The sequence below is a fragment of the Xenia sp. Carnegie-2017 genome, unplaced genomic scaffold (genome assembly GCF_021976095.1).
Source record: "Xenia sp. Carnegie-2017 unplaced genomic scaffold, XeniaSp_v1 HiC_scaffold_4, whole genome shotgun sequence".
In the NCBI taxonomy this organism is placed as follows: domain Eukaryota; kingdom Metazoa; phylum Cnidaria; class Anthozoa; order Malacalcyonacea; family Xeniidae; genus Xenia; species Xenia sp. Carnegie-2017.
In genome coordinates, this window is record NW_025813504.1 from 1,633,386 (window position 1) to 1,658,323 (window position 24,938).

At 33.6% G+C, this 24,938-nt stretch overlaps 1 protein-coding gene and 2 long non-coding RNA genes across 3 annotated transcripts; 2 read left to right on the forward strand and 1 right to left on the reverse strand.

Moving 5' to 3' along the window:
* The first annotated feature begins 4,213 nt into the window (after positions 1-4,213).
* Positions 4,214-6,022, forward strand: LOC124455661. Its single transcript, XM_047006297.1, has 4 exons — positions 4,214-4,439; positions 4,775-4,861; positions 5,012-5,548; positions 5,930-6,022. Exons 1-3 carry the CDS (start codon positions 4,250-4,252, stop codon positions 5,293-5,295), a joined length of 561 nt encoding a protein of 186 aa, XP_046862253.1. The 5' UTR covers positions 4,214-4,249; the 3' UTR covers positions 5,296-5,548; positions 5,930-6,022.
* A 7,349-nt stretch (positions 6,023-13,371) lies between these two features.
* Positions 13,372-14,276, reverse strand: LOC124455686. Its single transcript, XR_006951986.1, has 2 exons — positions 14,219-14,276; positions 13,372-13,663 (listed from the first exon to the last, which is right to left on the reverse strand). It is a non-coding gene; the product is annotated as an uncharacterized LOC124455686 (long non-coding RNA).
* An 8,688-nt stretch (positions 14,277-22,964) lies between these two features.
* On the forward strand, positions 22,965-24,672 carry LOC124455799. Its single transcript, XR_006952032.1, has 3 exons — positions 22,965-23,220; positions 23,989-24,034; positions 24,662-24,672. It is a non-coding gene; the product is annotated as an uncharacterized LOC124455799 (long non-coding RNA).
* The last annotated feature ends 266 nt before the right edge of the window (positions 24,673-24,938 follow it).

A 24,938-nucleotide genomic window follows, 5' to 3' on the forward strand; every position in this document is an offset into this window, starting at 1 on the left:
CATTAATTAAACATATGGACAAAAAATAAAATCAGTGGAGCTCAGCAGCAAAATCACTGCCAGTGAAGTGAAATATCAAACATTAGAACTAAAGTATGGTTGCCAAAACTATTTATAGAAGAAGAAAAGCACTTTGTAATCAAATGATGTTTTGATAGATTGGTAATGATCAAGCCATTCCCTATTACAGACTCATTGCTAAACTGCTTGATGTAGAATGGCAACCTCATGACATGAACATTTTTATTTTTGTATCATTATGTAACAATGATCTAGCCTGCAATTATGTCACCAATTATATGAACTATGTATAAACATATATTTATCACTGTAGAACACTGAATGACGTATAAATATTAAGCAGTAAATTACTATAATGCCTAATGTGCCTATAATCACAGAATAGATATCTTAACAGAAGGTCCACTTGTGTCGGAAACTCTGATGTAAGTTTCTCTCACTTTTTTGAAGAAAATTCTAAGCAGACACACCGACACACCTTTCAACAAGATACTTCCTCTAGCTCGCAATAGAAAATATAGATGTTTTGCAAATATATCTATATAATTTACAAATATATCAATATAATTTACAAAAATTTTTTTACAAATTTTGCACTGCGTTAGAACCTTACCTTCTTTGCAAGATGATAACTCTAAAAATTTCGGCTATGTTAATCGATTAGTATTTTTGCTGTTCTAGTATCCTGATAGTATAAAATCAAAATCAGATTGGTTTAGGAATTTTACCATAGGCAAATGCCTTAGTTGCCTACCCCTAGATCTCCCACTCATGCTCATGTAATTTTCAAAATTGATTCTTGACTGCGGTCATATATCGTAAAATACCGCCCAATTCTGCAGCCAATCAGAATGCAGGGAAGCATTCACCTTCCTGATGATTTGTAAAAATTTCTGAGAAAAGTAGGTAAGTACTTGCATTTGTGAAAGTACAATTACTTTCATCATGATAATTAAAGTGAAATTGAAAATAGAAAGTTAAACCGTGACTTCTTTTCCAGTTTATTTATTTCCACGATTGAAGCTTTTAACTTTGCGACGAGAATCTCATTAATGCCTACGTATGAATGAGCGACGTTTAATTGCTAATCTTTTCCCCCTTGTTTCTCTTACGACTGGTATATCTACATGTTTTTTGTTTCGTTTAGTTTTTGCGTTTTACAAAACTTGCTGCATGTTTTATAAAACTTGTACATCTTTACATTTTGTCGAAAAAGTTACGTGATTACTTCAGAAATAAAAGATGTTTGCTTTGTTTGCACAGGCTTATGCAATATGAGGTGACCTTTGGAACCGAATGTCGAGGGTTGCACATGCTCGAAAGTTCTCACAAAGGTCTCTGAGGTTTGCATAAGCCAGTGCATACACGTAAAACTTCTTTTATTACTTTTGTAGAATAACAATAATGCGACAAGACAAGTTTAAAACAAAGGTTTAATTTTCATCTAATATTTATTCATGATCGATTTGCAAATTCTCTTTGATTGATTGATTGTTTTGATTGATTTGATTAGTTGAGCTCAGACCTGTTTTACACTGACTAATGCAAACACAGCTGGAGACCAATCACCGCGCGCCTTTTATTCTTTTTTATTTTATAAAGGAAAATAATATGTTTGAGCCAATTAAAGCACCTGAATTGACGCTTGCCGTACAACAACAACCGTGTAATCAGTTATATATGTACATGCATATCCCTTCTATAGAGCATGTTTTGATACCATGCATTGTTTTCTTAATGAAATAATTTTTGGAAAGTAATTTTTTAGTATGTGTGATTTTTTTATGATTAAGTTTCAGATAAAGTTGTTTGAAATAGCATAAAAGTGACAGATAAATGCCGTTAAAAAATGGGAACAGTATTGTATACAAATCAGTTGCATAACCTTTAAATGCTAAGAGTGTTTTGATCTTGAATCAAAATTGTATTTATATGTGATGGTGAAATACATACTTGCGACTCCAGTTTGTATGAAACTCAACTGTACAACGTAGCAAGTTGACAATGTACTCAGTAAACGTTTAGGGTTTTATTTGTCTTTTATTTTATGTCTTTGAAAGTACAGGTCGAAAGGAAAATTTATTAAACGAGTATTGCTTAGATGCCCGAGAACATTGTATTTTTGTTAAAATTACATCGTAAATGAAAATTACGTTCGTTGAACATTAGCAAATTTTAACACAATGATAAGGTATTTTTTAAAAAAACGACATAGTGATTTTAGTGAGGGTTTTTGGTTGAAATTGTAATAAATGTCTCCTAGAAAGCAAAGTTTTTTATGAATTGTCATATATTACTTTGTTGACTTGTATATGATTTATTCTACTTTCATTGCACTAATTAAAACTTCTTATTCTCTGCATTCAAGAGGTATAAAATGGCGTCACAATATCTTTTAAGTAATAAAAGATTTGGGAAAATGATGAACCTATAAAACTTCCCAGAAACAATCAATTCCAATACAGCACAATGACTGCATAAAACATTTCTGAAATGTATTCAAGATGAAGGTTTGCAGAAAGCTTACAATCGTTACGGATACAAGCCTCAGGAATCAAATCTTTCAAGCTCGGTTGTCAGTACTGTACATGAAGATGAAACTATGGTTGACGTCATTGTTGTGGGTGCAGGAATGGCAGGTCTAGCGACGAGAAAATGGTCTTTCTGTGAAAATTCGGAGAGCGCTATGGAGGAAGAGTCTATACGTAAAAAGTGGTGCTTGCATCTGGTTTGCAGAAGGTGTGAGTTATTAGCCAAGGTTGTTTGCATGCTTAAATTGAACATCGTTTTATTAAATGATTTATTGAAATTCGTTGAATTAACTCTTGAAAAGCCCATTTAGACGTTTATAAAACTGCTAAATATGCTATTTAAGTACAAAGTGTCATGTAAATTAACACCATAAATGGTTTTGAAAATTTTGCTCAATATTATTGGGATTGCATTTGTGGCAGATGGGTTTCGTAGAAGAAAGTTCAGGTGAACTGAGGCACGTGAATGTTAAAATTTTCAGCAAAATAAAACAAAACGACAACGCCGTCTAAATGTTGAAGAACTGCGTTGAGGACGCCGTCGTGTTCTCAACTTATTTTGGTTTAACATTTTTAGGATGGGTCGCTGAGCAATAGGTTGAAGTTAAAAATGACTTATTATAATTTCATAAATAAACACAATTTCCTTTTATCTTAGGTAATTTAGCAATCAAAAAGGTCATTTACAATGTTACAGAAGGTCATTTATAATGTTACAGAAGGTCAATGTCATCCCTATTTTTAGAGATGACACTTAAAACAGAGACATATTAAACACGTAATCCTTTTGTCGGCCAAGGACAGGATTAGTCAATTTAAAATACCGACTCATGACGCGTAGCTGGAATAACGAGCGACATTTTTAATAATTTTAAAGTTTTCTTCAGAATAAGCATTGGCACAGTGAGTGTTGCTAACATCTTTGGAAAACATCTTTTAAGCAACACTTGCTGTGTCCTTTTCCGACAAAAGGATTACGTGTTTAATCTGTCTCTGTTTTAAGTGTCATCTCTAAAATAGAATGATATTGACCTTCTGTAACATTATAAATATAGCATGTTTTGGAGGTTATCATTTTGCAGACGTTGACACCTGACGAGTAGTCTGCCGAAATGCATAGTGTCTCTTTCTAGCTGTAAATAACGGTTCCTTTGAATTGTTGGGTTAGTCTCTTGTTAAAGCAGTTCTTTTTAGAACTATTACATTATTATCACCATTCACCATGGTATTTGCTATTTTGAAATCCATCTTTAATATTGTATTATTGCTAGTACGCTTCTGTAGACGTAAAAAATTAAAAAAAAAACTCACGAGAAAGATGGTGCCCGGAATTGGTGACCTGCTCAGTGTTACATGTTTATAGCTATAACAAAGTTTTTGAGATGTTTTTATTAGTCCTCACCATTTTTATAATTGTTTGAGTTCTATATTTGTTTTTAAAAATAATAAATCATAAGTATAATGCAAGAGTGTGATGAGTACCATGTCATAAAACATATGTCAACCGTTTACTTTTGCATTGACTATAAAAAAAGGAAAACTAAGAGGGCATCTTATCTGATATTAAATTGACTATTCAAGCTTTGATAAAATCAATTAAGTTGAATTATGCTTACTATTGAAATCAAGAGTTTAATTTGATAAAAGTGTCATGTAACCTTACTATTATACATGCCCTTTAGTAATTTGTGCGAGAGATGAATTGTTTTTTCTTTGTTTTTTTAGCAGGGGCTATGCGAATTCCTTGTGATGCCGATGGTCAATATGAGGGGCAACATTATTTGACAAATGGTTACATCAAGAACTTCAATCTACCAATAAAAAGTTTTCCAAACTACGATGAAAATGCCGTTTCTTGTATCTATGGGTTTCGCGAAAAAACTAAAAGTAAATTTATTAAAAGTAGACACTGCAAAAAGTTTGTAATAAAGTTCTATATGTTTTGCGAAGTAAGAGGATATACGTGAAGAGGCTAGGAACAGAAAAATTTCTCTTAATATACGCCTCATCTAAATTAGCCAATTTCTAATTCGCTTTTTAGCGTTGGTATCTTCGCAAAATACACTCAAGCCATTAACATTTTTGTAAAATTTGTAACCTGTTTGAACCACTTGATACGCAATTAACAGTTATGACGATAACCTTAACTAAATACTGTTAATAGAGCTGTTTATTTAACTTCATTATCATTGAATTTGAAAGATTGTACTACGACTTTTTAGTTTGGTGTGAGAAACATTTCATCAAAATTTGGCCAAATTGGAAAGATGGTATAAAGGAAGAGTTAAAAGGAGATATAACTGATATTTGTAAGTTTAATGAGACTTTTTTCCCCAGTTTTTATAAGTCAGCCATCAAAATTAAGAGACTATTTACATGGCAAGTTGATAACTGTTTGATTTGATTGCGTTGGACCATGATCAGGATTAAAACTAGACTTGTTTGTTTTCCTTTTGGAGATAAATATTACCAAGAAACAACAGATGTCGTCACTGGCCAGCTTTGCATTTGGTTATCGAATTCCAAGAGCGTCGTTGATCAAGTCTATGCTTGGGATCGATGGATTAAAATTTGGAGTCGGTTCACGGTGGAAAGTTTTCTTGAAAGTAGTATTAATGTGATTAAAGCTAAAGTGTCGGTTGAAGACCAGAAAGACTTAGATTTAGTCAAACTTGAAAACCTTTGCCATGGTCTAACGATGCCGTTCGTGGTTTTCTGTATTTTGCTATGTGCCCGAAATTGAAATGTCCATGGACCACTTTCTTTCTTTTAAACTGGGAAAGTGGTCATCTGGTAAGATGCATTGCTTGAAAGGTGGTATGCATAATTTGCCCAAAGCGTTTTTAAAAAATGAAATATTAAGTAAAGATGACATAGAATACAAGAAGCAAGTATATGAAATAAATTACGGATATCAAGAAAAATATCCACTGAAAGATGTCGTAGAGGTGTCATGTTATTCTGTCAATGATGCACCATGTGTGTATAAGGCAAAGGTGAGTTTAGGGAATTTAAATTATTTTGTTATTTGCAAGTTCACTTAACACAAATTTGAAAATCATAATGTTTTTCCCTAATATTTTTTAAGGAATGCTTTTCTCCTGAAACCTTCTATGTACTTTTCGATTATTATTTTTGGCTTGCTAATGTGTTGCAAAAATTGCTAACAAGCACTAAATTGTACACAGTGCATTTTTTGATGTTTATACCACTTTAGAAGGATTTTTCTGTGTAAACACCATTTTCACCAACAAGCCTAATGTAATGACGTGATTTTTAAGCATGTTTGTGCGTGTCTTCTAGCGACATCACTGAATCGAATATATTAATCCTACATTGTTCTTGAACCAATGGCTAACAATTGTAAAATGTTTCAGGAAAACTTTGAACTATGAATAGAAAATACTATCCTCTTACATAAACTAGAGTGTGTGCTCTTCTTGTTCAAGAAATGAATAATCGCAATTGTATATGTGTTTTGTTGTTGTGTCGGCAGTAATTATTACCACGCCAATAAACATTTTGCGTCAAATAATTCAAATCAAAGCTTGATGACATCAAATCCCAGTTGGCGATAAAAAGCGAGCGTCCAGGCAATGGGAAATGTTTTTAATCAGCATTCAACAAAATCTTTCTTCAAACCAAAGAAAGATTCTGGGAAAATGAAGGAATTAAAGGTGGTTTTCAAAGACAAACCTTCCCATAGGCCAGATTCATTACGTCACCCCGGAGGACTGCAAAACGAAAGAGGGGCTTTTAATGATTTACACGTGGACGAAGGAGGCTTTTTTGGGTCGATGAAAGAAAAAGTGGTAAAACGGAAAGTAGTTGAACAACTCGAAGAAATTCATCCAACCTTCAAAGAAGATATGGTGACAACCCTTATTGTTCATGCTTGGAATAATCTGCCATATTATGAAGGATCGTATGGAGAAGTGAAAACATCTCATTACGAAAGTACAAGGTGCGAAAATTTCGGGGCTATTTTCCTGTTTCTTATAATTTCTTCAAGGGCCATTCTTTTTCTAACGCTTTAGGAAAACGAAAAACATTTACTTTTAGTTTTCGTTTTTTCCTCCTTAAAAATGCAAATAAAAATCGGGTTTTTTTTTGTTTTATCCACCTCTGCATAACCAATATTAAATTCAAGTGTAAGCAAAAGATTAAACATCTCATTAACGCTTAGCTGCATATTCCCTGTATAAAAGCAAGCTTTTGCAAAAATAGCAGGACAGCAGCTTTGATGGTTCACCGTGCAAGGTCAACGCACGATGTAGTTTTCAAACGTTGTTGCTTCGTTGAGCTCGTTTGAAACTTCGTTTGAAACTTTATAATCAATAATGTTTCCTTTGTGGTAAACAAAAGCAAGCGAACACGAGTTTTATAATCATCATGTAGCTAGCTAGGAATACTACACTTTTTAATGCCGCGAAGTCGTAACAGATTCTACTTGTCGATGACATAGTATCAACGAAACGATATTTGATGGTTTAAGGAGAATATATGAATCTATCAAGCGAAGAAAGTTCATTATTTTGCACTTTGTGTTGTATTTATATTTTACAGTTTGTTTACCCGTCCTTTTACCTCGCAGATACAAGGAAGTTTTGCAAGTCATATTGTTTTGAATGTACACTTTTGGTTAAATTAATGGTCTGATTTTCAGAGTAAACACGCAGTCGTATTATAACTAGGACTACAATGTCACACTCTCCAGAACAAAAAAATTCAATTTAGAAATTGGTTTTTTAGAGATTGGCGCAACAAAACAAGAAAAACGAAAAGAAAATTATAATTTTATTTTCGTTTTCTTAACGTACAAAAAACAAATGGCCTTTTGTAGCGCAATTTGACAACATTTGTTCTTTGTTTTAACAATTTGCTCTTATATTTGTAAAAGTGATTTAGAAATATGGGAAATTTCATCTTTATATATGGTAGACTTCTAATCAAACTACTTTTTAGCTAACATACATAATATTTTTTTACCCAATTAGGCATTTATGGGAGCTGATGGGTAACGTTCATTTCGCTGGTGAAAGAATTTCTTTTACCCGTATGTGGATACAAGGTGCTTTAGAAAGTGGTTTAAAAGCTGCATTTCAAGTTTATGAACGACATATGGAAAGAACCTGGAACCATACGTTGTGAGCTTTTTCTGTAATTGAGGTTAAAGTTTGTGTCCACTATTTATGAAAACCTTTATAATCTACCTTATAGTTTCATGTATTTGGTCGTTGACGTACTGATTTATAAGATTTTTAAATCACTTTTCTTTTTCTGTGTTCGCATTTCAAGTAATTCGTCTTTTCAAAATTAAATCAAATTTTAAAAGGATTTTATAATTTTTGTTGTTTTATTTGAAAACGTTTCAGTCTTTTCAACGATTAATTTTTTTGTTAAATTTAGATACACATCATTGAAAGAGGATGAAATTATATTATATAGATACACATCATTGAAAGAGGATGAAATTATATTAAAGTTAGTTAAATATCCAAGTAAATGAAGTAAATTAAAAAAATAAACATGTTTTACTTTTCCGGAATTTTCTTCAAAAGAACTTTTTTTTCTGAAAAATTTCCGAGACTTTTCTAAGAGACAGCAGTAGTTACATGAAGTACTTTAACTTTTTGCATCCCAACAACAAACGACACTAAATTTTGGTCTGCTAGGACTTTTTCCTTATAATATTTTCAAGCGTTGTAAGTTTGTGAAATTAGAAACATTTAACGTCACATAAAGAGTGTTAAAATCTAAAGATTTTGTCATTGATAGTTTAATATTTTTGGTCTGTCAGTCTAAAATATAAATGTTTGTACATAATACATAAAAGATACAAAATACAGACTGTTTTGCCCATATATAGAGTATATTAATTAGAGCTAATCGTGCTTTGATTTGAAAAAGTCAATTTAAATCACAAGGATTTCAATACGTGATAATTGACATTTTTAGAGCTCAAATAGCTTGGACGATCTACATGGTTCCATAAATGATTTTCTTTGAGAAATGAGTTGTATATTCAGTAATGCATTAGTTGAGTAGCTATTGAGTTATTTGAGTCTTTATTTGCTTTTCAGTAAGTTTGAGTTTCTAACCTTAGGCAGTAGCCTCCCAGCCCACAAAAGTAAACCATTTTATATTTTTCATCACGCATGCATACAGTTATTATTGACCAAAATTTACATTTCGCTTTGTCTTTTAAGACATATATGCATCCTACTTTTTCAAGCAGTCAGTGGATCTGGCTTAGATAAATAAATAACTCGCACTGCTGTTTTTAAATTCAAAATAATTTTTGAGCAATTTAAATACTTTTCGCCAGTGTTCTCAACTCTCTTCCGCTATGTGTTTAAACACATCGCTATACTTTAAAAAGAAGCCGCCACATTCTCTATTGGTCCTTGTACTATCCCTCGTCAATAACATTCCTCACAATACTCCAATTGTATATACCAAAAATTTGAAGAGTACACTTTGAGTACTCTTTTGCAAATCTCTTGTGGTGATTGCCTCTTCACTTTCGAAATCAGATGCCTCGTCCTTAAGTAAAGACAGTGGTAGTTATTTTTACATTTCTTCAGCAACATGAAGAGCTCCAACTACCATATACCACGTGAGCCAACGAGCTTCCAAACTGTATATGTGATTCTATGATATTTCCACGAATCTTCATGCAAAACTCTCTAGCGTACGCTAGGTTTCTTCAACCTGGCGTTATTCTTTTTCCTCTGTCTTGCTTGATTTTGTTTCACTGTTGGAGGTTTTATTTTCAAGTATCTGTTCTACCTCAATCCACGAATTATAGTATCTGTCGTAAATATTGGAGCATTGTTTATGGGCAAAATATACAGATACAAAGTTATAGAAAATAAACATCTAACATTGTCACGAATATTACGAGTGGCGTGACAATGTGTTGATAATTTTGATGCATTTGTCAAAGAAGCTTAAGAAGACAAAGAGCATGCCAAAATACATTAGTGAAATTTGCATACCATAAACAAGCACCAAATTCAGAGCTCACTCGGTCACAAATTAATTGAGAACGACCAACTGTAAGTACTAGTATCGATTATGGAATAACTGTCTCGCTCAGTCACAAATTTTCAGATAAATCATCTGTGCATGCGCAGTCTGTTTGATCACATGAACAGTCGATTTATTAGCTGCCCAACTTCATGGTTATGGCAAAGGCCAATTGCATCTACTAGAATTGATTTTGAAGTAAATAGCATGCTTAGTAACAATTTAATAGGGAAATCATCTAATCATGCGCTCGAGCATGCGCAGTCCACTCGAACAATTGTTCGTAGTCATGGCAACGACTAAATATATGTACTTGCACTACATTTGTGGCAATTAGCTCACTTAATCGCAAATTATCAAAGAAATCATCTGGGCATGCGCAGTAGTGACCTGTAATAATGCCACAACTTTTGTAAGCCTTTGAATTTAGGTATATATATATGTAAAACTACATATAGTAGATGTTAGCTAGCAGTGGAAGCTGGGTGCAATATAGTATGCAGCGGCTTAGGGGCCCACACTTCGGTCGCAACCGCACTCTCCCTGCGTTCCCCGAGCAAAGGCTATCGCAAGTGATCTCGGGGTTTGATGGGCGGAAGCTTGCTACGTATTGGCATCCTCAAGTAGGATAGCGTGGAGGGGCCAAAATCTCCAACCGAAACTTTAACATGCGGCGTTCTAGTGCCTTACGCTTAAGGAGGTATCGGGAAGCAACGAAAACGGGGTCTTTCGCTTTTGAATTATATCTTTTTGTTTATCTCATAAGAGAAACTAGAACATCCAAGGATACTGTAAAGGTTAAAAACTTCTGCCTCTTTGACTATACGTTTTTAGATGTCTTTTACAATGTAACTTTCTCATAACTCTTGTGACAAACGAGAACCTTCTAATATATTATAACTTTCTAATCATGAACAAAAGCATCCATGGCTTTATGAAAAATGGGACTATCTACTTTTTATAATAGTTTTACAAAGATAACATTTAACAAGCAAAGCAATTTGTATCGTCTAACTTTTTCAACTCTTAATGTTATAAAATTTTGATTCATTTTGGATAGTAAATTTCTTTTACCTTACAATATTTGCATAGTTCAATCTAGAAAGGAACTTCTCTTCTCGAGCAATTTAGCAATTTAACGGAACACTTTTCGGATACAAAGGAATTCTTTTGATCGCATATAGACAGCCGTCAATTTATTACGTATCAAAGCGTATATAAAACATTTCAAATATTAAATCATATACAAATTTTCTTTCACATGACAAAATTACCGTCTATTTAAACGATTATTTAATAAAAAGTTACCTTTACAACTGAAACAGACCCTCCTTTTTCCAAGCATTTGCAACAACTCAAATTCGCTCCGAACTCTTCAATTTCTCGCAGCGCAGCCGTAAGGAATAAGCATCAAATCAGGGCATATCCAACATCACAGCCATTTTGATTTCTCCCTTGATCTTTTTCAGCGTCAAGCTTATCTGAAGCGATGTTATTGCTTAAACTGCTCCACATGAGACTTGGAGAGATAAAAGGATATCGAAGTAGCTGCTGTGCTGAGCATTGGTTACCGTCCTCTGGATATAGACATCAATACAAAGTATATGACATTCAAAGACAGTAGCTATAACTTCTTCCTCAATTTTAATGCTTGTGGTTCTTTATGATGTTCATTTTTTCAAGTGAAAGCTTGGAGTGGAAGTTTTCAAGCATGGCTATTATTATATTGACAAATGCATATTCCAAGAAGGATAACTTTCTTTATGACACTGCCATTCAATGAAAGAGAAAGCTAAAAAGAGCCTTTCAATTCATCAAAAGACAAAACTCCTTTTTTTTCATTAATTTACTTTTTAAATAAAACACCTAAAAAGTATAACAATAGAAAACAAAAAGTGTCGAAATACGTTTACTTGAATCATTCCTTATTCGCAAAAATTAAAGAAAATAACAAATAGTAACTCTTTATAGATATATATGCAAATTGTTCACACTTTTTTCATGTTTAGTTACACATACATACAGTTAGCACAAACAATATATTGGAAAGTTTCAACCTGTAAATGAACGTGAACTAATCATCCTACAAATAAAATTTTGTGGCCTGCCTGAGCCACAGCGGGAATATTTTAATTTCCTTTTGCTGAAAATTTCCGAGATGTTGTAGTAATATGAAAGAATGTTATGTGCAGTGCGGTGTTGAAATTAAATGAAGATATGATCTTCGCACTTTTTGCTAGACAATTTAAGCAATTGTCTCATGAACCTGAAAAAGACAGGTGACTCAACGGGATTCGAACCCATGACCTCTGTGGTGCCGGTGCAGTGCTCTAACCAACTGTGCTATGAAGTCACACAGTAGAGAGCAGTTCAATTTGTTGGGCTCATGTTTTCCCATGAAAGAAATGTTATATGAAAGAATGTTATATGCAGTGCATATTGCAATCAAATGTAAACGAACTTTGTAAAGCAAACAGAAAAAAAAACGAAGCAAAAAACCATTTGCAAATGTGAGTCGAAGGAAAAACACACGGAAAACAATTCAACTTTCCAGATGATACAAATTGAAGCGATTCCTTTTTTACTGACACAAAAAAGAAAAGTGAAAGTCATCCCGTACAAAGTAGCAAAGAAGAGGAAGAAAGCAATTTTGTTTTAGGTCAAATAATGCCATATAATAAACTTTTTACTAACTTTGCTTTCTCGGTCTTTACTTAGAAAAATCAGACCTCTGTCTTTTTGTACAAACCTCCCCCTACGGGTTTGGTCTGTGCATAAAGACCTCTGTCGGATAATTCTCTGTAAAGGCCTGGCCCTCAGTTATTAGCTAAGGGCTTAGTAAACTTGCTCCATTTTTTTTGCTGAAACAATCGGTGCTGATACAGACCCAGCTTTACACTTGGTTGTCGAAATCAGAAAGTGTTCATGATCAAGTCAATGCATGAGGACGTCGGATTAAAATCTGGAGTCAGTTTACCTTTGGAAAGCTTTCTTGAAAGTAATATCGATGTAATCAAAGCTAAATTACCTGTTAAAGATCAAGCAGACTTGGATTTAGTTAAACTTGTAAATCTTTTGCCATGGTCTAATGATGCTGTTCGTGGACATTCTGTATTTTGCTATACGGAGCAGCTTGATCAGTCACTGGTTTCCTATTTTGATTTTGAACTGGGAAAATGGTGTACTCGTGAAATGCATTGCTTGAAAGGGGGGATGCATAGTTTGCCGAAAGCGTTTTTCAACGATGAAGGATTGAGTACTGATGACATAGAATACAAGAAACATTTTTTGAAATTGACTGGGGGGTGGCAATTTTTTGAATGTATAAAATTATGTGTTCCACCCTTTGCAACTGGAAAACTGCTTATGTTTAGAACATATCAGGTAAATGAAGTTGTTCCAAATAAAGGCAACACCCAGACGATTAATTAATGTTTGTTTAAATGTATTATTTTATATGTCTTTCACCATTTCCACGAAGAGATTTAATTGCCCCAAAATATGTTAAAATACGTCTTTTCTCAAGTATACAAGCAAACAAAACGTGCAGCGGATGCCATTAAGTTACATTTTTGGGGGGAGCTAATAGCCGACCAACATGTGTGTACTTACGTATTTGAATGAGACAAAACTACAAAGAAATATATTCAGCAGTTGTTATCAGGGGTGGATTTAGGGTATGTCAAAAGAGTCATGCGACTCACGCATATTTTCGTTAAAAAAAATTATTCCATTTTGAGTACTAAGGTCACCAAAATGATGAGTAATTACGTATTTTCTTTTTTCCAATTCCGAGTTGCAGTTTATTTTTATCGGAAGCTCTTACTTGAAACGCATTTTTGTTTACGGAGACAGCGGTTAAGCGCACAAAACTCGTACCATCTGATGATTATATCCATTTATTTCATTGGCCAAGTCATTTTTTAATTATTCTTGACTCCTCTTGCTATCGGTGTGCATACTACTTTGATACTATATTTTCTTTTAGTCAATGATGCCTTGACTCACTTGCACCGTTGACGACTGTTCACGACCAAGCAAAAATTCATGGCCAAAATATGTCTTGATTTGTTACGTTCCTATATTTAAAAATCTTGATTGAAATCCGTTCATGGTTATCAAGTAACGACGAGACAAATATTTACAAAACTAAATTGAACGTTTATCGCTCTATGCTGAAGTTGATCGAATTGAGCACGCATTTAGTAAATTTTCTCCAAATTATCGAAAGTTTAAACTTCAAAATCAATACACTCAAAATGATGAAAGCCATGCAATTATTTAACGACGTTCCACAGTTATTTTAAATCCTCATGATATGAATGCGTTTGGTGAATCTCATTGTTGAACGCACGCCCTGTATGGTGGCACTATACCATTCATCCTCTTTTTACTTGTATCAGAAAAAAAAGACTTTTTTCAAACAGAGTTAAATTTGCATTAGCAGAATTTCAAACAATAAATGCATGTATTACATAAACCAAAGTTAGTAGATATAAAGATCATGCCGTTCTATGTTATTTATTCTTTGTTATAAAATAAGATTCAAACTATTTTTCTTATATGAGTTTCCAAGCATCCTGTAATAATAAATTGCTTGGGTGACATTTTATTTGGCTTTAAGTATACTCTACCTTGTGAAAATGGTTTACACATTTTCATGCTTAAGATTTTTATTCTTCGATTGCGAGTTTCCTAGTAAAACCTCAAGTTTAGTGCTCCTATTAACAAAATACAACATACTTATTGTTATTATACCACGCAAATTGAAAGAAACGTTTTTGTTCATTTTTCTCACATCTGGAACGTATAACTAATGAATGTCACAATGAACACTTCGAACCAAACAGTAGATTTAAAGGTAGCTCAGTTTGAAATGCTAATTTTTGTTAAAAAGTGAATCTTTTAAGCATGGTATTCACTTGGGACAAAAGCATAGGGACAAAACAAAAGAAAAATAAAAAGAATGCGATGAAGCGGCCAACAAAATCATCAACATATAAGCATAAGCAAGAGTACTGGATCCTGACATAAGCAATTAAGGTGAAACAAAAGTATATTGTAAAACCAATTCCTTTTCTTTTATTCCTCTATCCTTTGGAGAATAATGCTTTGCTTTGGTTTCTTGCTTGTGCCTATGTCGCAGTGAAAACTAGGCTAAAAGTTAAAGATTTTTTGCATGAACAAAACAAGTACTTTGTGAAGGTTTTACACCAGAATGAGGCCGAAGAAATTATTAATATTTAAAGTTATTTATATCATTAAGAGATATCAATTCAACATTCAAGTCCTAACATGAATTTAGCTTCACCTTTCCAGTAAGCTCTTGCATTTGTATGTAGAATAACATTAGTGGAAAGTACACTACCATTTTGGATTAGAGCCACTACACCAAATCCCTTTACCTCCGATCAGTAATAAGCAGTTTTATGACAGTAAGTTAAAGTTATGAAATTGTTTGGCGCTAAATATATTGTTGTAGTGTACCAGCTGGTTACTTTTGGATAGAATAAACTCAACTTTTTGCTATTATGTCAAATAATGCCATAGAATTCAAACGATTTTCGGTATTGTGTGAAACTGCGCTCTTCAACTATTTATTTCAGAATTCAAACAAATTCCTCCTATAAATGTGACAGCAGATAAAATTGTAAAGAAATTATTTTGTCTGCCATTTTCTCTCCTAAATAAACGAAGAGTTTATCTTCAAGACACTATTGTTGTAATGGATTCATCTGGTTCCATTGGAGATTGTGAGTACAAGAAGGGAAAACAGGCAATGAAAAATCTCATGAATATAACATTGCCTCCCAACTACGATGGTAACTGGGCTGGTGTTCAGTATTCCAATTAGGCAAGAATTATGTTCAATTTCTTTCCTTCTTCACAAGCTGCCACAAAATCTGATTTATTCAGCTATGAAATGGGCTGACAAACACTGCTGACGGCAACAAGCAAAAACTTTGTTTGATGATTCTACGAAAGGTGAGACGACAAAAAATAGTTACATAAACAATGAAGTTGAAAAATTATAATAGTCATTACTAACTGGTTTTATGTTTGTAAATGATGATCGTCCAGGTTAATAAAGTCCTGAGAAGGACTGTTTTTGATGTTGTTGACTGACGTTTCGACAACCTTAGCGGTAGTCATCTTCAGAGTCAAATGAGGAGTAAACTCAGGTTAGCGTATTTGTTGTCTAGTTCTTACGTCATTATTGTGTACAAGGAATAATGCAGAATGTGTATTGTCATTGTGGATTAGTGTGAAGGAAATATTTTATTTTTAGTTGTGATGTGTGATTTAGGTGTGACGTTTTAGTTGTAGTGTGTAAATTGTCAATTGTGTATTGTCATTGTGAATTGATTTGAAGTGTAATGTTTTAGTTGAACTTTTGTTGTATTCAAGAATAAGTCGTTTTGTAAGGTGCCCAGTATTGTGTGTGATCTGTTCAGATTTGTTCCAAGTTGGTATACCAACTTTCTAATGTCTTCGTTGTCTATATCAGTACTGTAAGTGATGCATTTTTGCCGAGTCCCAGTCATATTTATTGCTTTGTGATTCGGTGTTGGCAAATGTGATTAGTTTTGTCTTGTTTCTTAGTAGTAGCTTTTGTGCTCAGTAAGTCTTATGTTTAAGTTCCTTACCCAGTTTCCCCGATAGAGGCATGGCATCATGGTTATTTTGTAAACTGCACCTTGTCGTTCGTTAGGTTGTTCTTTGTCCTTTATGTTCGTTAGTACTTGTCAATGTTGTGATTGGTTTTATGTGCGACAGTATGTTAATATAGTCGTAAGATACGCGAATAGTCTCAGACGTACCTTTGATGTAAATATCGTTGCTGTTGTCAGTGAGTTATTCGTTTCATTGGGTTCGTTGGGTTTTGAAGTGTTGGGTAAAGTCTGGGTTAAGTTGTTTTGTCAAAAACGTATTTGAATAGTTGTTTTTCTTTTTTGTAGAGCTCCGGAGAATCATATGATTTGTGCACGTCTTGTTGTGTTCTATTGTGGTGAAAACATTGTGTTCTGATTTTAAGCTTTCACCAGCAACTTGCACCGTCATGTGTGATTCACCGGACGGCTGCAAAGGCAAACTGTTTTGACAACAACTATAACTCGAATTATCGGCAACAAGCCTACAACAACGAAACAACGAACGAAAACAACTTTCATGTTTTTGCAACGTAACATCAAAATGCGTCACCATCTCGCATTAGACCACAGCACCGAATGTCTAAACCAATCCTGATCAGATAAATGGCTCTGCTTATTAACGAGATGAAATTGGTCTTGCAAATAAACTTGTATTTACCACTCCATACGGGAAAACTGAAACCTTGAAACAAACATGATAAAAACAATGAACAAAATTATCGAAATTGCTTCTTCATCTATACGTTATGAACGGCAAATTCCATGAAGACAGTATGCCAAAGAACAAACGTGACGAATCACTTCACCTATACGAATTCACCAATACCTGCAAGGTGATGGCTTCAAAACGTTCACTGAGATTCTGACAATACAATTGTTGCCAGCTTAAAACGTCATAAATCACACATCACAACAAAATCACTGTCGGCTTACAACCGATTACTCATTGACTCTGGCAATTTCTACCATAAGGTAAGAAACGTTTATCGGCAACATAAAAGAGTTCTGAAGACACTGTTGACGGCTTCAAAACAAAATTTATTTGATGATTCTACGGGTTCGACAAAAAGTTTATTACTAACTGGTTTATCAACAAAACGCTGCTTACAAATATTTCTCTATTTTTCATGCTAGTTAAAAGCTGAAATTTAAAATTTTGAAAGTTACATAAATCTAAATAAATAAATCTGAACGTGTACGTACTAATTTAAAATTCTAAAAGGCACTTTTTTAGATTTTACTTCTTTAATAACAAGCGTAAGAGAAATAACAATGAAAAGGCTGCAGATTTGTGGGACTTTGCTAAGTATAGTTTCATCAAAAGAGGAATGACTTTCAATTCGTCTAAGATCTTTGAAATGTGGATATCATTGTTTGATATCATTGGCTTTTCTCTCAGTAATATTGCGTTACAATAAAATCGTTAAAACTGGTTTATCTAGCATCAGTATTTGTAAAATAGCAATACTAATATTAATTAAACAACAACATTTTCTTCTATAATTTGCATAGAACATCTATCTCTCAAACTATCAGCCCTACGTATTCTCTTCATTTTCGCGTAATTTATATAGGAAGCCGTCGCGGTGCACGTCAAATGGTGTTCCTTCTGACAGGTGGACATTCAAACGTAGATAAAAGCCAAACAGTACCAAATGCGAAAGAAACTGAGAGATGACGGTGGAAATCTATGTTATCGGTATTGGAGCATTTACCAGTGGAAATGAAGAAATTGTTCAGATTGTTTCATTTTCACTAGAAGATTATCTTTTCAGAGTTGAGTATTTTGGAGACGCGATTGTTGTCGTAAAACTTGTTGTCAAAGAAATTAACCAAGGTGCAGTCAAGAAAATTCCTCCTCCCTGTTGAAAAGTGACTCTTTTTACTTGAGTTCTTGCATTGAGAAAAATAAAGTTTTTTTGCAGTTGATGTATTACTTATATGATGACATGGAAATTGTTTGACTGAAATGTTTGAAAGATCAATTGTTTCATTAATCCGCAGATGTTGTGGAATTTTTAGTCAAGTTATGTTTTAAAGGCATAGTACTTTTCTGACTTACGAAATACATACTCAGTATAGGCAATCATTTTTGATATGATTTGAACGTTTTCGGGGGCTTGTGTCCATTTTATTCGGTTTTTGCTCTCAATGCATAGAAGAACAGTGAACCAAGTCAATATTTAAAAGTACCAATTTCAAAGCTAACGTAGTGTCAAGTTTTGAATTAAGAGTTCAGTCAAAATATTTACAGAGAAGAGATTACATGAATGAATCATCAATTCCTAATCTAATGATTTTGTCATCAAATGTAGATATAGTAAACTACAAAAGAAAGCATTTGACTACTAACAAATTTAGAGCTAATTTTTTCAGACGTGTGCAATAGAGATTCTAAAGGAGGAAAACGCTGGTCATAATTAACATTAACTCGATCTGCTCGAAAACAGAGTTTGGTTATAATTGTGTATTTAAAATAGTGGCTGAGTAGCACAGTGAAATTCAGTGCATGTAGTGTCACATGTAGCGATGGCAATATATGTATTTATAATATGTAAGTGAATTTTATGTTATTTCGTATAAGTTGTTAGCAAAACTCGCGCGTGAAGCAATCCAAGAAACATTTAGATTGGGCCCAGGCTTTCTGGTCACTCATGCGTGTAATCTTGTGACAATACAGGAAAATTTGAATTTAAAACGCCGGCTTATCTTTGTTTGTCCGAGTTACATAGGTTTTCATTCTTCGAGCTCCTTCTGGTAAAAAAAACAATTGAGAACTTTTACTTTCACTATAACAAGAAAGACTTATGCAAATTAGTAAATAAAGAAAGCCAGTAGAAAAAAATATAAAGTAAATGGTTTGAACCTGGGAGTATCGTTACATGTTTGTAAATCTCGATCGTCCAGGTTAAAATAGTCCTGAAAAGGATTCTTTTTGTTGTTGTTGACTGACGTTTCGACACCTTAGTCGTAGTCATCTTTAGAGTCAAATGAAGAGTAAACGTCAGGTTAGCCGTATTTGTTATCTGCTTCTTACGTCATTGTATTGTTTGTACAAGAAATTTGTATTGTCATTGTGAATTAGTGTGAAGTGAAATATTTTTATTTTTAGTTGTGATGTGTGATTTAGGTGTGATGTATTTAGTTGTAATGTGTGGGTGTCAATTGTGTATTGTCATTTGAATTAGTGTGAAGTGAAATGTTTTAGTTGATCGTTTGTTTGTATTCTGAGTAAGTCGTTTGTAAGGTGCCGGTAATTGCTGTGATTCAGGGGGTTGTTCTAAGTTGGTATTCCAACTTTCTAATGTAATCCGTTGTCTATAGTCAGTACTGTAAGTAATACATTTTGCCGAGTCCCAGTCAATGTTGTGCTTTGTGATTCGGTGATGTTCGGCAATGTGATTAGTTTTGTTTTGTTTCTTAGTAGCTCGTTTGTGTTCAGTAAGTTTTATGTTTAAGTTCCTGCCAGTTTCCCCGATATAGGAGGTGGCAGTCGGAGCAGTTTATTTTGTAAACTGCACCTTGTCGTTCGTTGGTTGTTCTTTGTCCTTTATGTTCGTTAGTACTTGTCGTAACGTTGTGATTGGTTTATGCTACACCTGTGTTGTATGGTCGTATGATACGCGAGATAGTCTCAGACGTACCTTTCATGTAAGGTATCGTTGCTGTTGTCACTGAGTTGTTCGTTCTTGTTGTCTGTTAAGTTTGTAAGGGTTGCGTTTGATAAAGTTAGAGTTATAGTTGTTTTGTCAAAAACACGTTTGAGATAGTTGTTTTCTTGTTTGTAGAGCGTCCGGTGAATCACATATGATTTGTGCACGTCTTGTTAATGTTCTGATTGTGGTGGCTTTGTGTGATGTAGGGTTGTAAGATGATTCGTCTAGTAGTCGGTCAGTATGTGTTGGCTTGCGATAAACTGTTGTTCGTAGTTTTGATTGTCATGTTTTACCAAACAGTCGAAAAAGGAAGAGCTCCGTTTTCTTCGACATCTTTGGTAAATTGTATGTGGCTGTTCTGTTTGTTGATGTGAGTGTGAAAGTCATCAATCTCGTCTTCATGTAGTGCTGTGATTGTGTCATCTACGTAGCGGAACCAAAAAGGTAGTGCATGTTTGTAAGTCGTGAGCGCCGTTCCTCTATCGATTGCATTACAATTTCAGCAACTAAATATCAAGTTGGTATGAATTTATCTGTTTATACCATAACAATGAATAGCTTTGCTTCTGAGACAATGTATTTAATACTTGTCCATCCTTAAATCCTCGACTATAAGTCTACTAACAAAAAAGCCAATTATTTTGACGTTCGTATTCTCTCAAATATTACCAGCAAGTTTACAATTAGCGACGCGTCCTTCAAGACGAAGTATGTGAGAATGGGCTCTAGCGCGGTCAGTGCGTTGGCGTTTTAGATCAAAAACTTTGTTACGATTTGACAACCCAACATGATGCGATGAGCTCGAACATTTAAAACAAAAAATGGCGGATTTATTGTCATGCATATATTGTCAAATATTATCTTTATAGGTTTACACTGCACGAAATCGTGGTATAAAATAAAGGGTTAAACGAAATTATAATAAAACGGAAAGTAGCGTTATTTTGACCAACGTTTTGCAAGAAGTTTACCTCTGAAATCTTACGTTGGTTTTGCGACGAAAAATGCCGAATTTAAGGGTAGAACGATTGATTGACAACCCAGCAAACGGCATGGCAACGCAACCGCCCTAGAACACAGTGTCGCGTACGTCGTCTTTCATAGACGTGTCGTGGATCGTACACTCACCACTATTTTTATGTCCCAGTCAATTTCTGTCATTGTTAATGAAGCTTTCCACTGCTTGTATACTGTCTGCAAGCTAATTTAAAATTATGACATAATAGCAGTTACTGGATGGCACTATATCATCTGTGCCACCGCATCACCGCTCCACAGGTAAAGCGGCGGACTTGTATTCCGAAGGTACGAGTTCAAATCTCGTCCAAGTCACATATTTTTCATGTGAATACAAAAACCTTGTTAGGATTTATATTATGTATGACTTTGAAGAAAATTTAGAAAATTAGAGAAAGCATTGTTTACGAACTATCAGCTAGAATATTCCATTTTAAATAACCATAAATGCTTTTACATCCCAACTGAAAATGTAAACAGAAAGTTTATGCGCGTAGTTTTCAAAAGTGTTTCTCCTAAAAACCATCTGAATGCTTAGCGACCAGAACTGAAGCTATGTTCTTTGGTCACTAAATTATCCTTTCAAGCCTTTGATTGGCAGTCTGCACTTATCAACGAAAGAGAAAATTGAGATAAGTAAAAATGGCACATAAGTAAACGAAAATTGTTTTTGTTGTAAGTATGACTAAAACATTTAGGGTGGCTAATTTTCTACTTTCACTCTAGTTTCATTTTCTTTTCTCCATCTGTACAAGGATAAGGAGTTTCGCCTACAAGTTCGTATTGCCTTTTATGGATTTCTTTATCGCATAATGCTACCTAGCAACCCCGTTTTTAAGCATGGTAATTTGATAGATATCAGATTCGTATCGGTCTGAAATATTTCTGTAATTCAAATGCTAAAATTCTTAATCGCAAAACATGCATTTCTATGCAAGCATCTTTCAGGGTCTTTACGTTTAGTGTTGTTCCTGGCATCCCGCTTTGTTTACTTACCATCAGTCATAAGATCAGTATGCGTGTTCCAACAAAACAGCAACAAAATAGCACAACCCATTTTAGCAAAATTACCGAACATATATTCATTATTCAAGTGTCACATCTTATAATGTAAATAAATACAATTCGTATGAAGTGCGTTGATTTATCGGTTGACTGAACAACATATCACTTATATACGTGAGAAAATTATTTGAAAAAAAAAGCTGATGAAATTCAATATTTATATCAAAAAATAGTTTTCAGCAAAAATTTCAATAAATACATATCTAAATTCGTTTGAAATCATATTTGACCATATTTATTTATTGCAACTTAAACTTAACGATGTAAGCTAAGTCATGTGACATGTAATATATGCAAGAGCGTTTAACAAGCTAACAAATGGGTGTGGGGAAGCCATAAAGTGTATGGAAAATAGATGGACAAAATCAAACTTTTAAAATGGTTAAGAATTGCAAAAATGTGCTTTTAGCTCACTCATCATTCAAATGAAAATTACGTAACTTTTTCTAAATACGGGGAGCACATACCAAAATATTTTTAAATAAACAATTCGTCGCACTGTGTTTGAAATGTATCATAAGGCTTGATGTATTTTTATATGACTTTATCTTCATGTAAATCCACATCGAGAAGTTTACTTTAATATATTTAAGACTCGTATAAAAATACAGTCATTTGCTTTCTTCTTTGCGCTTTGCTCACCAAAGTACTGTGACCTGAGTGAGGATTATACATTATAAGCGCAAACGAAAGAAGTCAATAAGCCCACTACTCTATTACTTACAACCATATCACAACCTAGAACGTATTACATCTCTCAAATATATTTGGTATGTACCACTTGCGCCTCTGATTCCGAAAGGTCTGTTTGGGTTGGTCATTCGACTAAAGATTGAGCTCATAGCACATTTTTGCAATGTCGAAAATTTTATAAATCACGTACTTGCCGTCAATGTTTAAAACAAAGTTCAATGTTTAATATATATTATGTGTTTGCCGTCTATTTTGTGGCTACCCACATGTACGCGCGTACCTATGTTTTGTGTGATGATTGTTGGCTTCTTTCCAAAGAAAATTTGTATTGAATTTTTTCATTCATTACAAATTTTGAAAATGTTATAAAATCAGCGCAACTTCCATGGTATTTTGAAAAATCGCTGCTAATCAATACGGATTTCAGTCACTTTCACTTCACTAGAAGATCGAACATCAATAGGATTTGGGCTCCATCGTTACATTCAATCAAACGAACTTAGCAAATATTACTTTGGAATAGATCTAAAAAAACTGCTTTCCACCATTGAGGTAAAGTTTCATAATATTCTATATAATCATCAATAAATTTATTCTTTATAGTTGAATTTCTGGATAAAACTGATTCTTTGATGATGGCTATTTATTATTATCATAACTCAATTAGTACGTTATAAGGAACACGCACAAAGCATCAAGGCAATGCACATTGAAAAGCAAATCTTTATGCAATTATTTGCCCTTTTCGAAAGCTGTTTCCATCGTTTCTAAGTTTGAGCATTGATGGTTAGGATTTATTGATTACACAGACCAAGGTTAGGATTTATTGACTAAAATGTTCATGTTCTTCTCAACTTATGTTACCATGTGCAGTACCACTATTAGTATTTACTGTGACAATATTGACTGTTTTTCTTTAAGTCATCTCTTAATTTTCTGTTGTTGATGTTTCGCAATAAGTTTGTGGCATTGGCAATTGGTCAGTCTATTCAATTTGGTTCTGCCAATTTTATATTGAGCTGCCATGCTTTGTGTCAGCTTTGAGAATTTGAGGGCCATTTTGTTGCTATGCAAACTAATTACAATTATATTTTTAATTGTATGCTATTGTAGTTTTTATCAGAAGTATTAACACATGACAACAAATGGCATTTTTGTTTCTGGGTCTTTCTTCGATTTTATAAGGTAAATCCTTACATGTTAATATTTAAGCTCGTTGAATCAGTGAAAGCAAGTCAATCTTAGTTAATTGTAAAGATATAATAGTATGTCAACATGTTCTATCACTGTAAAGTTGATATTGTTTTTCATAATTTTTAGATTAGTCATGTCATTGATCTCAAGTAACAATGACAGCTTGTTCTTGGTAATCCTTGTTCAATTTAATCCTTATTACTTTCAATCAATTTTTAAGAAGTCAGAGCATTTTATTAAAAAATGTATCATGGTTATTCTCATACACAACAACCAACATGAATTCTCATTTTATGGCCTGTGCATGTAGAATGTTGGATAATGTTTTACCATATTTTTATTTTGTTTGATAATTAAGCATGCTGATAATCCCTACCCAGAACAGAGCTGTTTGTCCTTTGCCATTTGCATCATTTGTTAACAATGAAAACTTAGTTTTGATACATCGATAAGTTTTAATGAAAACATTTTGTTGTTACAAATATGACATCAAAAATCATGCAATGTATGATTTTCATGCAATAATTTTTTGACAAATATGAAAATTCCTGTTTCCATTTCTGGGAGGAAATAGATGTATCCAACAGCTAATTTAGCTTATCAAAAAGCTCTGGTGTTAATATTCTGGAAAATTGTATTGTTTAATTTTGTGTGTGACAATACTAATATTATTGGCCAATCAAGTGTCTTTGACAGATTTAAGTGAAATTTTGTATCTTTGCTCATATTTTTTTGATATGCTTTTTTGTAGTGTATTTAGTATACTTATGTATTTTTCTTGATCTTTTAATCCTTATAGAAGAATAGTGGATGAAAATTGCCATTGTAAAGAATTTTAATTATTTCTCTTTAAAAAGAAAATGAAGGTATGATATTTGACCAAACAAGGTATGTACCTTCTTAATTAGTTACAAGAGTTTTTTTTGCATTATTATGGCAATGTGAAGGATAAGCTGTATTTTTTATTTTGTATTTGGTGATGTGTAAATGGAAAAGTTCAAGTGGTCAACACAAAGGCAGAGTGCATTCACAAATACAAGGAGTGGGAATTATGCATCACTCACCTAAGAGCTCAA

Coding starts and splice junctions, on each gene's coding strand:
- LOC124455661 (XM_047006297.1), top strand. CDS start 4,250: ATGAATTGTTTTTTCTTTGTTTTTTTAGCAGGGGCTATGCGAATTCCT. Junction 4,440..4,774: donor GTTTCGCGAAAAAACTAAAA/GTAAATTTATTA, acceptor ACGACTTTTTAG/TTTGGTGTGAGAAACATTTC. Junction 4,862..5,011: donor AGGAGATATAACTGATATTT/GTAAGTTTAATG, acceptor TTCCTTTTGGAG/ATAAATATTACCAAGAAACA.